Source organism: Podarcis gaigeae (genome assembly GCF_964106915.1).
Source record: "Podarcis gaigeae genome assembly, chromosome: 8".
Lineage (NCBI taxonomy): Eukaryota > Metazoa > Chordata > Lepidosauria > Squamata > Lacertidae > Podarcis > Podarcis gaigeae.
This window is the reverse complement of record NC_139684.1, coordinates 18179690-18192697: the sequence shown is the minus strand read 5'-3', so window position 1 is coordinate 18192697 and position 13008 is coordinate 18179690. Positions and strand designations below refer to the sequence as shown.

General features: G+C 50.3%; 1 protein-coding gene across 17 annotated transcripts in view; it reads right to left on the bottom strand.

Moving 5' to 3' along the window:
* SAMD11 (sterile alpha motif domain containing 11) overlaps positions 1-13008 on the bottom strand; it is a 323740-nt gene that overhangs the window by 28720 nt on the left and 282012 nt on the right. For all 17 annotated transcript variants that reach the window (XM_083752510.1, XM_083752516.1, XM_083752517.1 and 14 more), the window contains one exon: positions 7936-8086. In XM_083752510.1, the coding sequence (XP_083608636.1) occupies positions 7936-8086 (151 nt within the window). The remainder of the gene's footprint in view (positions 1-7935; positions 8087-13008) is intronic.

Sequence of the window (13008 nt, the reverse complement as noted above, 5' to 3'; positions counted from 1 at the left end):
GCCAGCGCCTCGCACTTCAGTGGCAGCGCCAATTAATCTCAGGTAACGTGGCGCATGACCTTCGGGGCTCAGCGCCGGGGCAGCAGCCAAGCGATGCTTATGTAATTACACCATGAAGTGTGTAATCACCTGCCCTAATCCCCGAGGCCTCACAATTAGCCGGGGCCCTCGGTCGCCGGGCTGCCAAGTGCGCTGCCACTCCGGACAGCCGAGCGGATGAATAACGGACAATTAAAGCGGCCTGGCGGGGGCCGGGAGGCGCGTCCGCTCAATCGTAATTAGCTGTAATCATGGGGAGACGAGAGCCTGGCAGACGTGCCGCTTGTTTTATAAGAAGCAATTTGGGAAATCAAGTGGCGCTTAACCGTTTTGTGGCCAAGCAGGCACATCCTCGCCCACCCCACCCATCGCTGCCCTCCCGTAAACACTGGCAGCAAGTGTGTGCGCACGTGTGTCTCGCAGAGATAAGCACATCCAGCGAGGGACTGCTGCTCACCCCGACTCCATCTCCCTCTTTCCCATCCCCATCTGTGTGCCTCTTTGCCAAGAACAAGCCTCCACTTCTGTTAGGGCAGTCTTCTGGTTCCATCGGACTCCTCCCACCCTACCGTTTGCCAATGAAACACCTCACCTCCCGTATCAGAGGAACGCAGGGAGCTGCCTTAGACAGAGTCAGGCTCCACTGGTTCCGCCTAGCTCAGTATTGACTACACTGGCAGGAAGTGGGTCTCCAGGGTTCCAGCCATCAGACATGCCAGGAACCTTCTGCATGCAAAGCAGGTGCCCTACCCCTGAGCTCTCCCCTTAAGACATGAGAATCTGCCTTATACAGAGTCAGTTCAGTTGGTCCACCTAGCCCAGGACTGTTTGCACTGACTTGCAGCAGCTATCCAGGGTTTAAGGCAAGGGACGTTCTGAGTCATGCATGCACTGTCAACACTGACTGGCAGTGGCTCTCCTGTTTCAGACAGAAATATTTCCAAGCCCTATTTGGGGTGGTGCCTCCACTTCCATCTAAGTTTTCACTCTGAGCAGCTTCACTGCTGAAACAACAACTCCCTTAGAAACTGGGGAAATGGAAAAATTGAAGGTCACTAGAACTGGCTGTAGCGATGATAGTCACCAGCTATGCCCCCTTCTAGATAGAGATAACTTGGTCATGGCAACCTCTAGACTACTGCAATGTGCTCTACATGGGGCTGCCCTTGAAGACAACTCAGAAACTTCCAACTGGTCCAAAACGCAACAACCAGGTTACTGGCTGGGGCTCCATTTAGAACTCCTGCATCTAATGCCCTAATACCTGACAGGCTGTCCCCTTTCTTAGTGACCCCCTTGGGTGCCATAAACGACGGGAGAGGGGGGCTTATTTGTGATTTCGCCACCTGCAGAAGTGCAGGGAATGCCAGCTCCGGAATTGTACACATGTGCTGAATACACACCTCTATCCTGCCCTCCGGCAGTTACGGTGTTTTTGTTTTGCCAGACCCGCTTCTTTTGCTCAATTTATACTGTTCTGTTCCACGTGGAACTGTTGTACATCTCTTCTGAACTTCAATGATTTAATCTGTTCTCATAGTTGCAGATTCTATTGTTGCAACCTGCCCTGGGATTTTGCGGTGAGGGGGCAAGTAAGAAACCTTATAAATAAATACTAAATAAATAATGGACACATCCCCACGCCCCGATATAAAATCAAAGGTCAGCTTGACTACACTTAATGTAATTCCAAAGGAAGTGGGTCAGAGTGATATTGGTGCTCTGGCTAGGATTATTCTTCACTCCCCTCTTCTGTGCAAGGCAGAATCTTGACTCTTCTCCTGTGTGAACCTTTTGGCTCCAGACTCTATTTACAGCAGAGCCTGTCTTTCTGTCTCTTTGAGGGCACATTGATTGGCTGTGACTCTGGGGCTTGGTGTGATTGCCAGCAAGATAAGAGGGAGGGGAGCTGTTGCCATGGGGCTGGAGAAAGTTATGGTGTGGTTTCTTGCTGTTGTGGGTTCTCCCCTCCTTTCCCTCCCTGGCTGCACAGGTTCTGGAATAATTAAAAGGACACAGACTGAACAAATTCAGCAAGAGAACAGAGGGCTGTGAATGGGATGTTGCGAGTCTAGGAAAGTAGCTGGCACAAAGTAGCTTTCTTGAGAATATCACCTGTCATTAAACGGGGGTCGGGGTGGGAGGACACATAAGTTTCTAGTCCTTATGGCTGAAAAAATAAGTCTTGAAAAGTGTATGGCCCAAAACTCCAGAAGTCAAGGGGAAAGGGGTGGCTGCATCAGGCTTTCCCAGGTGACGGGAGGCAGGCCTTTTCTCCTTAATTCTATAGTAAAGATAAAGGTACCCCTGCCCGTACGGGCCAGTCATGACCGACTCTAGGGTTGCGCGCTCATCTCGCTCAAGAGGCCGGGAACCGGCGCCGTCCGAAGACACTTCCGGGTCACGTGGCCAGCGTGACGAAGCTGCAGCTGGTGAGCCAGCACCAGCGCCGCACACGGAAACGCAGTTTACCTTCCTGCTATAAAGCGGTACCTATTTATCTACTTGCACTTAAGAGTGCTTTCGAACTGCTAGGTGGGCAGGAGCTGGGACCGAACGACGGGAGCTCACCCCGCCGCGGGGATTCGAACCGCCAACCTTACAATCAGCAAGTCCTAGGCACTGAGGTTTTACCCACAGCGCCACCCGCAATATTATATTAATCCTATAATTGCCCTAAAATGAATGACTTATGGAAAAGTACCAAGACCTGCAAAATAAAACATGTAGAGAGCAATTATGCAAATCTCTTCCGTTTGCATTATATATACAGGGACACAGAATGCAGCTTCTTAGGCAGAATTTCAGATTCTCTTCCTCATTTTAGCCGACACAAGTATCTGTGTGTGTGTGTGTGTGTGTGTCAAAGTCAGACTATAGCACTACAGCACTACCTTTAGGATGTGGTGGAGAGTTTTAGTGTGACAGGTCCACCACTGGTGTAGTAATTTGTATGATCACAGAACCAAGGGGGCATTCATCCACCAATACAGAGCAAATGGATAGGGTTCTGGGTACACACCCAATGACATGTGACATACTAGCATTAAGAAAACAAATCAGCATTTGTAATGATTCTGTGTGTACGTACACACACACACACACACACACACACACACCCTAGTCAGCGGCTGGCGTGCAAAGGTATTAGGCGATTTTAACTGCATGTTGCTAAATTTGATATGTCCTTTAAGAGGAGACAAATGGTTCACGAGGCTTTAAAAGTATTGACTTTTCTTTAACAATAAGCGCTAATGGCCTTCAAATAATCAATACTTTAAGTCATTACGGGCTTACACATTATACCGTTAAAAACCCGGTGTATTGCATTTTTTAACCCCCTTTCCTCTTCTCCAATCACAAGCTCCCCACAGGCTTAAGAGCTACCTTTTAACAAAGAGGGAAAGAGGGCAGTTGAAGAGGACTAAATTCTAGGTTGTGCTTGCAAGCAGGCAGGCAGGCAGGCAGGGTAAAGAGCCATTGTGAGGCTGCACCCTGCTTCTCAAAAGTTGGCTGCCAGTTTGTCTCTGGGAACATGCTAGCGTCTGAAGTCTTTTCGACTGAGGCCCCAAATATTTGAAAAATCGCACAGGCCTTTTGGGGGCCAAGAGAGGAGGCTCTCTTGGTGGTTCCACTGACCTCAGAAGTTCAGAGGTTGTAGTGGGTTGGGAGAGCATGTTCTCTGTGGTAGCCCTAAGCTGTGGAATCCCCTCTGCAGAGAGGTGCGTTTGGCACCTACTTGCACCTTCATTAAATTGTTTCCAACGTGTGTCCATGCACCTCTTTACCCTGGCCTCTCACACCTGTGGTGCCTGTTTTCAGGACCCACCCTACTCCTGTGACTGTTATTTGTTTTAACTGATTTTTATTCTGAATTGTTGTAACAAGGATAGGTGCGATGGGGCTGAGACTGTGCTCCCCACTTTACTGGGATAGGATGGGGCACTTCCAACAGGGCCGAACCAGAAACCGCCTTATGCAGAGTCAGACCACTGGACCATCCAGCTCAATACTGTCTGCACTGGATGGCAGACGCTTTCTGGGGTGCCAGGCAGGAGACGTTCCTAGCCCTACCTGAACATGCTAGGGGCCGAACCTGGGAGCTGTTTGCATATACAGTGGTACCTCGGGTTAAGTACTTAATTCATTCCGGATATCCATTCTTAACCTGAAACTGTTCTTAACCTGAAGCACCACTTTAGCTAATGGGGCCTCCTGCTGCCGCCGCTCCGCCAGAGCATGATTTCTGTTCTCATCCTGAAGCAAAATTCTTAACCCAAGGTACTATTTCTGGGTTAGTGGAGTCTGTAACCTGAAGTGTATGTAACCTGAAGCATATGTAACCCGAGGTACCACTGTACTACAGATGGCTCCATAGACCTTCTGCATTTATTTTGCATTTGTTTAGAAAGCCAGCACCCAGTTCAGTCTCTGTCGCTATATTCAGATTCCAGGTTGACAAGAGCTGTGAAAGGATGGTCTTTGATGAGAATAGAGAGCTGCAGACTAAAGGAGCCTGGTAGCTGCAGGTGCCGTAAGCTGGGCTGGCTGAATGGTGCACTTTTAGAGTAGTGAAGGGCAGCTTCCTGTGGTTATTAGGAGTATTCAATACCCAGCTGTAGTTGCATCCAACTAAGTCCTACTCTGAGCAGACCCACTAAAATACATGTGACTAACTTGAGTTCCTCAGAGTGAAGGCAGCTCTTTGTACCTCTGCTTGACTGCCTTACTCCCCGCCCCCCTTCTCCAGCCCTAGCATTGGGGGGGGGAGTATTCTGGTTACCCCCTCTTTTCCGCAGTGCCACCTTCATAAAAGAAGCCCGAGTCACTGCCAGGCCTCTTCTTCCCTCCCTCCTCCCTCTCTGCCTCTAGCTAATGGCTGAATTCTTCAGTGGCTAATTATTCTTGCCGCTGCTGCATCCGTGAACTGACCTAATCCCTGCGGGTTCTCGACAGGAAGCTGAAATGGAATTTTAGCACCATGCCAAGACGCTTCCATTCCAACCCCCACTTTCTGTGCCCCCCCCATCACGACATGCATTATTGCCTGACTCCCGGGAAAGGCAGAGACCATAAATCTACCTGCAGTTTTGTTCCAAGCCAGAGTCTTGGGGGACGGGTCTTGCCCCTCCCGATCTCCCTACTCTGTCTTCCCCCCCTCCCAGTCATCCAACCACCGCTATTCCCCCCCCCCAATTCTCTGCCTACCTGCAGTTTCAAACACCCACGCCCTTTGGGGGAGTCCAGGCATACACAAAAGGAGCTTTGATTGACCTTGTTGACTAAAAAAAAATAAAGGACCCTGCCAAAAGGCGGGGCGGGAGGAGGAGGAAAAATTAACCCTTTAAACATCTCAATTCAGTAGCTGCGTACACACCATAAAGTTAAAGCACATCCCCCACCCCCCCAAAAAGAATCGTAGGAACTGTAGTTTGCTTCTCACAGAGCTACCGTTCTCAGCCGTGTTAGCAAACTACAGTTCCCATGATTTGGGGGGGGGGGACAGGGGCAAAGTGTTTTATAGCTAGGGCATATATACTATGTCTCCAATGGGCCTCCCCACTGCCCCCAAATCAAAGCCTTGAAGCAAGCTATTTGGCCACACAGAACACTTCTGAAAGGAGGGAATAATGGTATCTGATGTTAGCCACCCTGAGCCCAACATTGGCTGGGGAGGGCGGGATATAAATAAAAGTTCATTATTTATTATTATCATTAAAACAACACCAGTGTCTGGTTTGAAGGCTGTAGCAGCAGCAGCAGCAGCAGCAGTTGTTGTTGTTGTTATTTCTACCATGCCCATCTGGCTAGGTTTCCCCAGCCACTCTGGGCGGCTTTCAACAGAACATTAAATACAGAATAAAACTTCAAACATTAAAAACTTCCCTAAACAGCCAAAGGTAGCAGGCTTGCTGAAGAACAGGGGTCGGTAAGGTTTACCTCGCCTGGGCGGTTCACCCCAGCAGAGATCCCTCCATGGACCGGATCACTGCGCGCCCCTGCGATTTTTGCCATTGGCGTCTGCACAGATGTGATTTCCGGCACTGCAAAAGCGAATCCCCATGCCACGCTGTTTAGTGCAGCATGCGGCGACTTGCTGAGCAGGCGGCTCGGTTCGGGGGCAGCTTGTGGGCCGGTTAAACGACCCCCATGGGCCACTTGGTTGCCTACCCCTGCGGAAGAAGGTAAGCAGGCCTGGGGCTGGTCAACACCTGGATGAAAAGCTGGTTTGGAAACACATCTGCCGCCTCCAGAATCAAGAATACTGGGGTAGATGGACCGATGCTCTGATTGTGTCCTTCTCCTATGCTCCTTTGTCATAAGGGAGGACAAATAGGCAGAGCATCTGCTTTGCATACAGAAAATTCTCAGGTTGAAACCCCAGCACCTCCAGGTAGGACTCGGAGAGACCCTTGCCTGAAACCTGAGACATCTGCTGCGAGTCAGTGTTGGCATTACTTAGCTGACTCAACATAAGGCAGCTCTCTATTTTCCTATGTCTTAAGGGCCGTAGATCAGTGGCAGAGCATCAGCTTTGCACAAAGAAGGTCCCAGGTATAAATCCTGGTCTCTCCAAGCAGGTCTGGGAACGTTACTTTGCTGCAACCCTGGAGAACCACTGCCAGTCAGTGTTGATGCTACTGAGACACAGTTCCCTATCTTCCTAAATGCAGTTCAGCTCTTGGGTTTGGAGGGAATGGGGGAATATGCCCACACGAAAACAAAATACCGTCTGGATGGTGGAAGCAAAGCAAACAACCGGAACTGAAATGGCCCACCTGTGATGGACAAGAGGGCCCATTTCAGATGCATCTTGCATTCTGCCTCCCCCGTCCTCCGGCTCCACCAAAGTGATCTTTCAGCCAGTCATCTGGCTGATTTCCAGTGCACACAGAGCTGGTGAGGTTTCCTTGCTGACATGCAGAGCTGAAACCAGCCCCTACATCCACATTCCTGACAGATCTGTCTCCAGCATGTTTTGCCTGCTTTGGGGGGTGGTTATGGGGCAGGTCAAGCAAAGTACATCTCCCCACCACCACCCAGTGCTCTCTCCCTCCCTCTCTCTCAGGCCTGCTCATTTTCAGTCAAGCTACACCAGGCACACCCCGGGGCACACAGGAAGAAGCAGCCATCCAAAAAACTTTGCCTGCTCAGATGCACCCAGAGCACCTGCTGCGTGTATGCAGAAGGCCCCAGGGTTCGACCTGCAGTGCCATCTCCAAGTAAGGCTGCGAATGTCCCTGGAAAGCCACTGCCAGTCAGTGCTGGCAATACCGAGCCTTGGCCTTTCCCAGCACTATCTGGAGATGCCCGTGACTGAACCTATGGCCTCCTGCATGCAAAACAGGTGTGAAGCTATGGTCTTCTTATCCTTCAGCTTCAGGATTCAAACCATGCTTAGGCCAAGTTAGACTGAAAACCCAGAGAAATTCCTCGGCAAGAAAGCATTCGGTGACCCTCAAAGGGCCTCTGCCCTCATGGCTGTACCTCTAACTTCCAGCACTTTCCTAGAGCAAGAAGCATTTGCTAAAGGAGAGATCAGCTTGGTTTCTCCCCCCGTTTTGTGTTGTGCCAAATTATCGCTGTGGGCCACTGCCTAGGAACCTTTTTTTTTCTTTGGTCAACCAGAGAGTGGGGTAAACATGCTTAAAACAAACAAACAAATGAGCAAACTGGGTCCTAGTCCGCTGTCAGGATTCACACCAGCCCTCGATTTCGATTCTGATCTACCAGTGATCCATACCCTGCATGTGCTACTTACACCCTCAAGTAGTTCAAGGAACCCCCACCTGCCAGCATGCCAAAACAAATTTCAACTGGGTGGGCACAAGCAAGAAAAGGAAGTGGGTAGATGGGTGGGGAAGAGATACAGGTCCCATACAGGTTGCAATCTACCTCTCGGTGAAGTGTGAATCCCGGTGCTGAGGGAGCCCCTGCTTCCTCCGCTGGCTGGATGAGTTGCTGGCAGAAGGGAGATGCGCTTCCATGGTGCTGGGGTTGCGCACTGCGGCGGCGGCTGCCACTTCTTGCCGTGCCCGGAGGAGATCTGTGGAGGAGAAAACCCTAAGTAAGCTGGTGTGCTAGATAGGGGCCCCAACCCTACCTGGATGTGAACTGGTTTCACTGCTTCCTGGCATGTGATGAAGAGTCTCTGAACATAGGCAAAGTACATTATGTTTGCATGGGAGGCTGCCTTTCACCATTGGTACATCTAGCTTAGTTTTGTCTGCACTGATTGGAAGCAGCTCTCTGGGGTTTTGGATGGGTCCAGTCTGGATATCTATTGTATGGCAGTTATATATCTGCTTGATCATTTGCAAGTCTAAATGGTGTACATAAAAATAAACCATACAGGGGGGAAATAGCTCCTTCGACCAAACACAGACCTTAAAACGCCTGCTGGAGTAAGGAAATCTTTCTAATGCGCCTGTGGTTGAGCCAGGAGGGTGCCCGCCTAATCTCAGTGAGGAAGAAGTTCCACGGGCTTTGGCCTGTTGCACTGAGATGCCAAGGACTGAACCTGGTGCCCTTCTGCATGCAAAGCAGATGCTCCAACGCTGAGTTTTATGCCTCTCTGCCACACAATTAGGCTGCCTTCAAATCTGGAAGCAAGGACAAGTGCCTGCAAAGTAGATAGGGAGCAGCTGCCAGGCTGGCTTTGAGCCCCAGCACCTATTGCAACTGGCTCTCCTCCCACCCACCCTGCCCCACATTTGACAACTGTTGTTGGGTCGTCCCCCCCGCAGCATTCACATTGCCACCAAACAAGCTGTTGCTGCATTCATGGAAAACAACCTCCCACCCCACCCAAAAGTGCCTCATGTGCTTGGACTGCCTCTCAAATTTTGTTCTTTTCCTCCCCTCTTCCTTCCTGGCACGACAGGGGAGGGCGGGGGGAAGCCCTGCAAATCTCTAACATCTGCAGCTGCTGAGAGATTAAACAGAAGGTGATGGAGGCTGAAGAAAAAAGGAAGAAAATAGAAAAGAACACAAGTCATCACCCCCAGCCCCGGGGAAGGGAGCCAGTACCCCTAAAGCCTCCACCTTCCATCACAGATCATGAAAAGCATCCGTCATGGAGTGCTGCAAGGCAGCTGGAAGATGCCCCAAGGCACAGCCCAGCCACCCACATGCTACTCCCAATCTATCCTGCTTTATGCGAAAAAAATTAAATCCTCTGACCACCTCACTTCCATTTCCAACCTTGCAAAGATAGGGGACCCTTGCATAAATTATTGCACCATCCTCTCCCCAGTTCCCCATGGCTCCTTCTTGGCCAGTTCTCCATTCTACACCCTTCTGTCTCCCTAGTTGCTGCGACCCCCTCCCCTCCCCCCACAAGAAACTCTGTCTCCAGTGCTCTCTTTCAAGAGCCCTAATGGGAATCAGGCTCCTTCAGAGCGTTAAAGGGGATTAGCTCTTAAGAGAGAATTAGTGGACAACAGTGAAGAGAATCCTTCCTGTCAACACTCAGGTGCAGGGAGAGAAGCAGGGGTGGGGGAATCTCCAGCCAGAGCAATCCAGCTGTTGTCTACTGGCTGAAATAGGAGCACTCAAAAGTTCCCTGCCTAAACAGGGGCCTTTAAAACCTGAGAGCAAACTGTGCAACTCAACTAAACCCAGGATGAGGGTTTCTGTGCTTGGCAGAGAAAAGAACAAGTCACTTTGTTGCTCTGGAGAGGGTCCTGTCTGCACTCCCCCCCCCCCCCAAAAAGCCATCCAACGATTGCTAAGCTGCTCAGAGCAAGAAGTTTGGACACTGCAGAGCTCCTGGCCCCCAGTTAGTGGTGCATGGAAGCTGGATAGGTGGAAAGAAGGCATCAACTAACTAATCCATCAGTGTTTTCTTATACAACCAGAGACTCGTTAAAGAATCAATCAGTTGTTCAATAATAATTTTTTGTTATTGGGCATTCACGATGCTTTGCTCTCGCTATGTCATTGGGGCATTTACATGTGGCCCCTGCTTTTTATGCTTTGCATCTACAGATGTTTTGGGGAAGACACACTACAGTACTTTATTCCAATCAGGGCATGTCCCGTAACATCTTGCAGAAATCCTTTTCAGGGCTCAAATGCTCCTGTTTGATTTCATGTCCTGCTTTTGTTGCGCCATGGAGTGAGAACACCCACCCAGATGGGAATAATGCATCCACATTGGGGGAAAGCCTAATTAATCAGAGCAACATGCAGTATAAATCCATCACTAATTTACTATTATCGCATTAATGATATGTTGCAAAACACAACTGTGACAACCCTGCTCCAGGTTGCAGGCAACTCCCTTTTATGGAGAGTAAGCCTACTGAAAATAACGGGCCTAAATTACTTGTGTACATTACTTCCAACAGGTCTAAGAATGTAAGAAGAGCCCTGCAGGATCAGGCCAATGGCCCATCTAGTCCAGCCTCCTGTACTCACAGTGGCCAACCAGATGCCCGTGGGAAACTCTCAAGCAAGACCTGAATGCAAGAGCCCTCTCCCATCCTGTGGTTTCCAGCAACTGGTATTCAGAAATTATGACCTTTACTTTGAGGGTCTACTAACATGGGATGCAACCCCTGTCTGGAGTAAGCCCCCAAAGAAAAAGCTTCTGCTGAGCTTTGCAGGAAGACGGTGATCCTCGTTCTACACTGGGAAGATAGGCTGGAGCTAGAACAGTTGTTTTGACAACACAGGTCCTACAACCCAAACGTGCGTTCCATCAGGGGTTTTCCTGCTAGACCATAAAGTTGAGAGCCATCGTTGAGAGACTGATGCTCATGCTGTGAGGTCCACCTGGTTGGCTTCTTGCATCAAGTGAGCATGGTAGGAAATGTCCAACCTGGAGTGACAGGACACCTTCTTTCCCCCCTGGGTTTTTTCCCTTTACACCTGGATGGGCACTCAAGCACCCAGACCCAAGTGGAGTCGCCTTCTGGGACACATCCACTTATTTTTTAAAACTGTAATCTTTTAAAAAGCAGTAAGCCTTAAGTTTGGCATCGCGGCTAAGGGAGACCAAGTGCTAACTCAGGAAGTCAACAGAGTCACAGTTAACTTATGGAACACTCTGCCACAAGGTGCAGCAATGGCCGCCAGCCAGGATGGCTTTAAAAGGGGAAACTAGCCCAGTTCACAGCCATTGGCAATGAGGGATAAATCGAACGTTCACATTCAAGAGACAGGAGGTCACTGAATACCAATGGAGAAGGGCTATGGCTTAAACTCCAGAGCAGCCACTCATGCAGGCAGGCAGCCTCCTTTCTGTTTCCCCAGCTCCCAGGAGCCTTTAGTCCAGGGATGGAGAACCTGTAGCTCTCCATATATTGTCGGGACTCTCAGCTCCCATCATCCCTGACCACTGCTCATGCCGGCTGGGGCTGATAAGCGCTGGGGAGTCCAACAACATCTCTAGGGCAACAAGTTTCCTCACTCCACTTTTCTTTCGGCCTCTGCAATTGGGGGACAGGGGTGGGTTGATACCACCACCGTCCTCCCTCTGCTACAAAGATTCCCAAGACAGTGGTATGTGAAACAAGCCTGAACACACTTGAGGCCGTGCATAAATGCCAAGCACGGTCATTTCTTACCCATGCTGCCTCAATGCCAGGATCCCCCAGGTCTCAAGTGATGGAGGTTTGGCTCAGTGGAGGCTGGTCCATTAGAGGAAACGGGGCACCAGCCACCATTAGGTTCAAGTGTTTGTGGAGCTAAAAGGCAACCGTCTCCAAGGCAACTCCACCTATGCAGGAAGCAGCCTATTGGTTCTCCCTCCCTTGCTCCAGCCTGGCAGGGTTATAAAAGCTTCCAGGGTCAGACTTGGGCCTTTGCCCAGGCCACAGACAACCAAGCTCTGAACCTTTCTGTCTGCTTGCCTCGACTGGACGGCACCTACCTCCTTGCTTGTCTTGCAGACTTGCGCTGCTGGTTCAACCACTTTCCTACAGCCGGACACCACCTCAGCCACCAAGACTTCCTTTCAAGTCCTTCTCGGCTGCTCTCTCCCCTCCTGCGCGCCCTCTGAGCAGAGGATGCAGCCGGAGCGGCTGGTAATAACTCACCCATCTGCTGGGGTTTCTCTCTCTTCACTCCTTGCCCCCCGCAACAGCTTGCCTTTGCTTGTTCTAGTAGCTCAGCCTGGCTGGGATTTATTTATATCTCAGTGGCCCTGGCCGTCTATATATCGCTCTTGCCACGCTAAGTCTGCCTTGACCAACGTCCGTCTGCACCATCCCTGGAGCTCGGCTTCCGAGCTGCAAGGCTCTTTGGGCGGGGAAAGGGAGAAAGAGGAGAGGAGAGAGAGAGACGGGAAAGGGAGGTGGTGGTTTGGCATCTGCTAGAGGGACTGGAAGAGGCATCTGCCTTGGGTGGCTCTTGCGGCTCAGTCTCTCTGAATATGCAGGGAATTCCAGGCATGAAGACAGTGTGTGTGTGTGTGTGTGTGTGTGTGTGAGAGAGAGAGAGAGAGAGAGAGAGGGGGGGGGGAAGGATTGGGGTGAATCACAGACATAAACCTGATAAAATATGCATGTGTGTGGGAAGCCTGAGCTTTGCAGGTAGATTTTTAACAGGGACAAAAGAACCCTGGGAACTATCATTTGTGCCTCACGGAGCTACCACACTCAGTGCCCTTAACAAACTACAGTTCCCAGGATTCTCTGGGGGGGAATCCGCATGCTTTAAATGTATGCATGTGCTCTGCATTCAAGGGGTCCTGGTTTGAGTCTCAGTATCTCAAGGTAGGGCAAGAAGATATTCCCCGCCCCCTGGCCCAAAACGTCAAAGAATGTATAAGCACGACTATGGACTTCTTTCTTTAAAAAATAAATAAAATTGCACCCAACAAATTAGTGGCTTTAGACAAGCCATGTGTTTGCACCCAGTCTTGATTTCCCTGTCCGTAAAAGTGGAAAGAAAATGGTCACACCTGGAGATGATGAGAGAGAGGGAGGGGGGCGGGTTGTCACATCCCGCCTCCACTGTTTT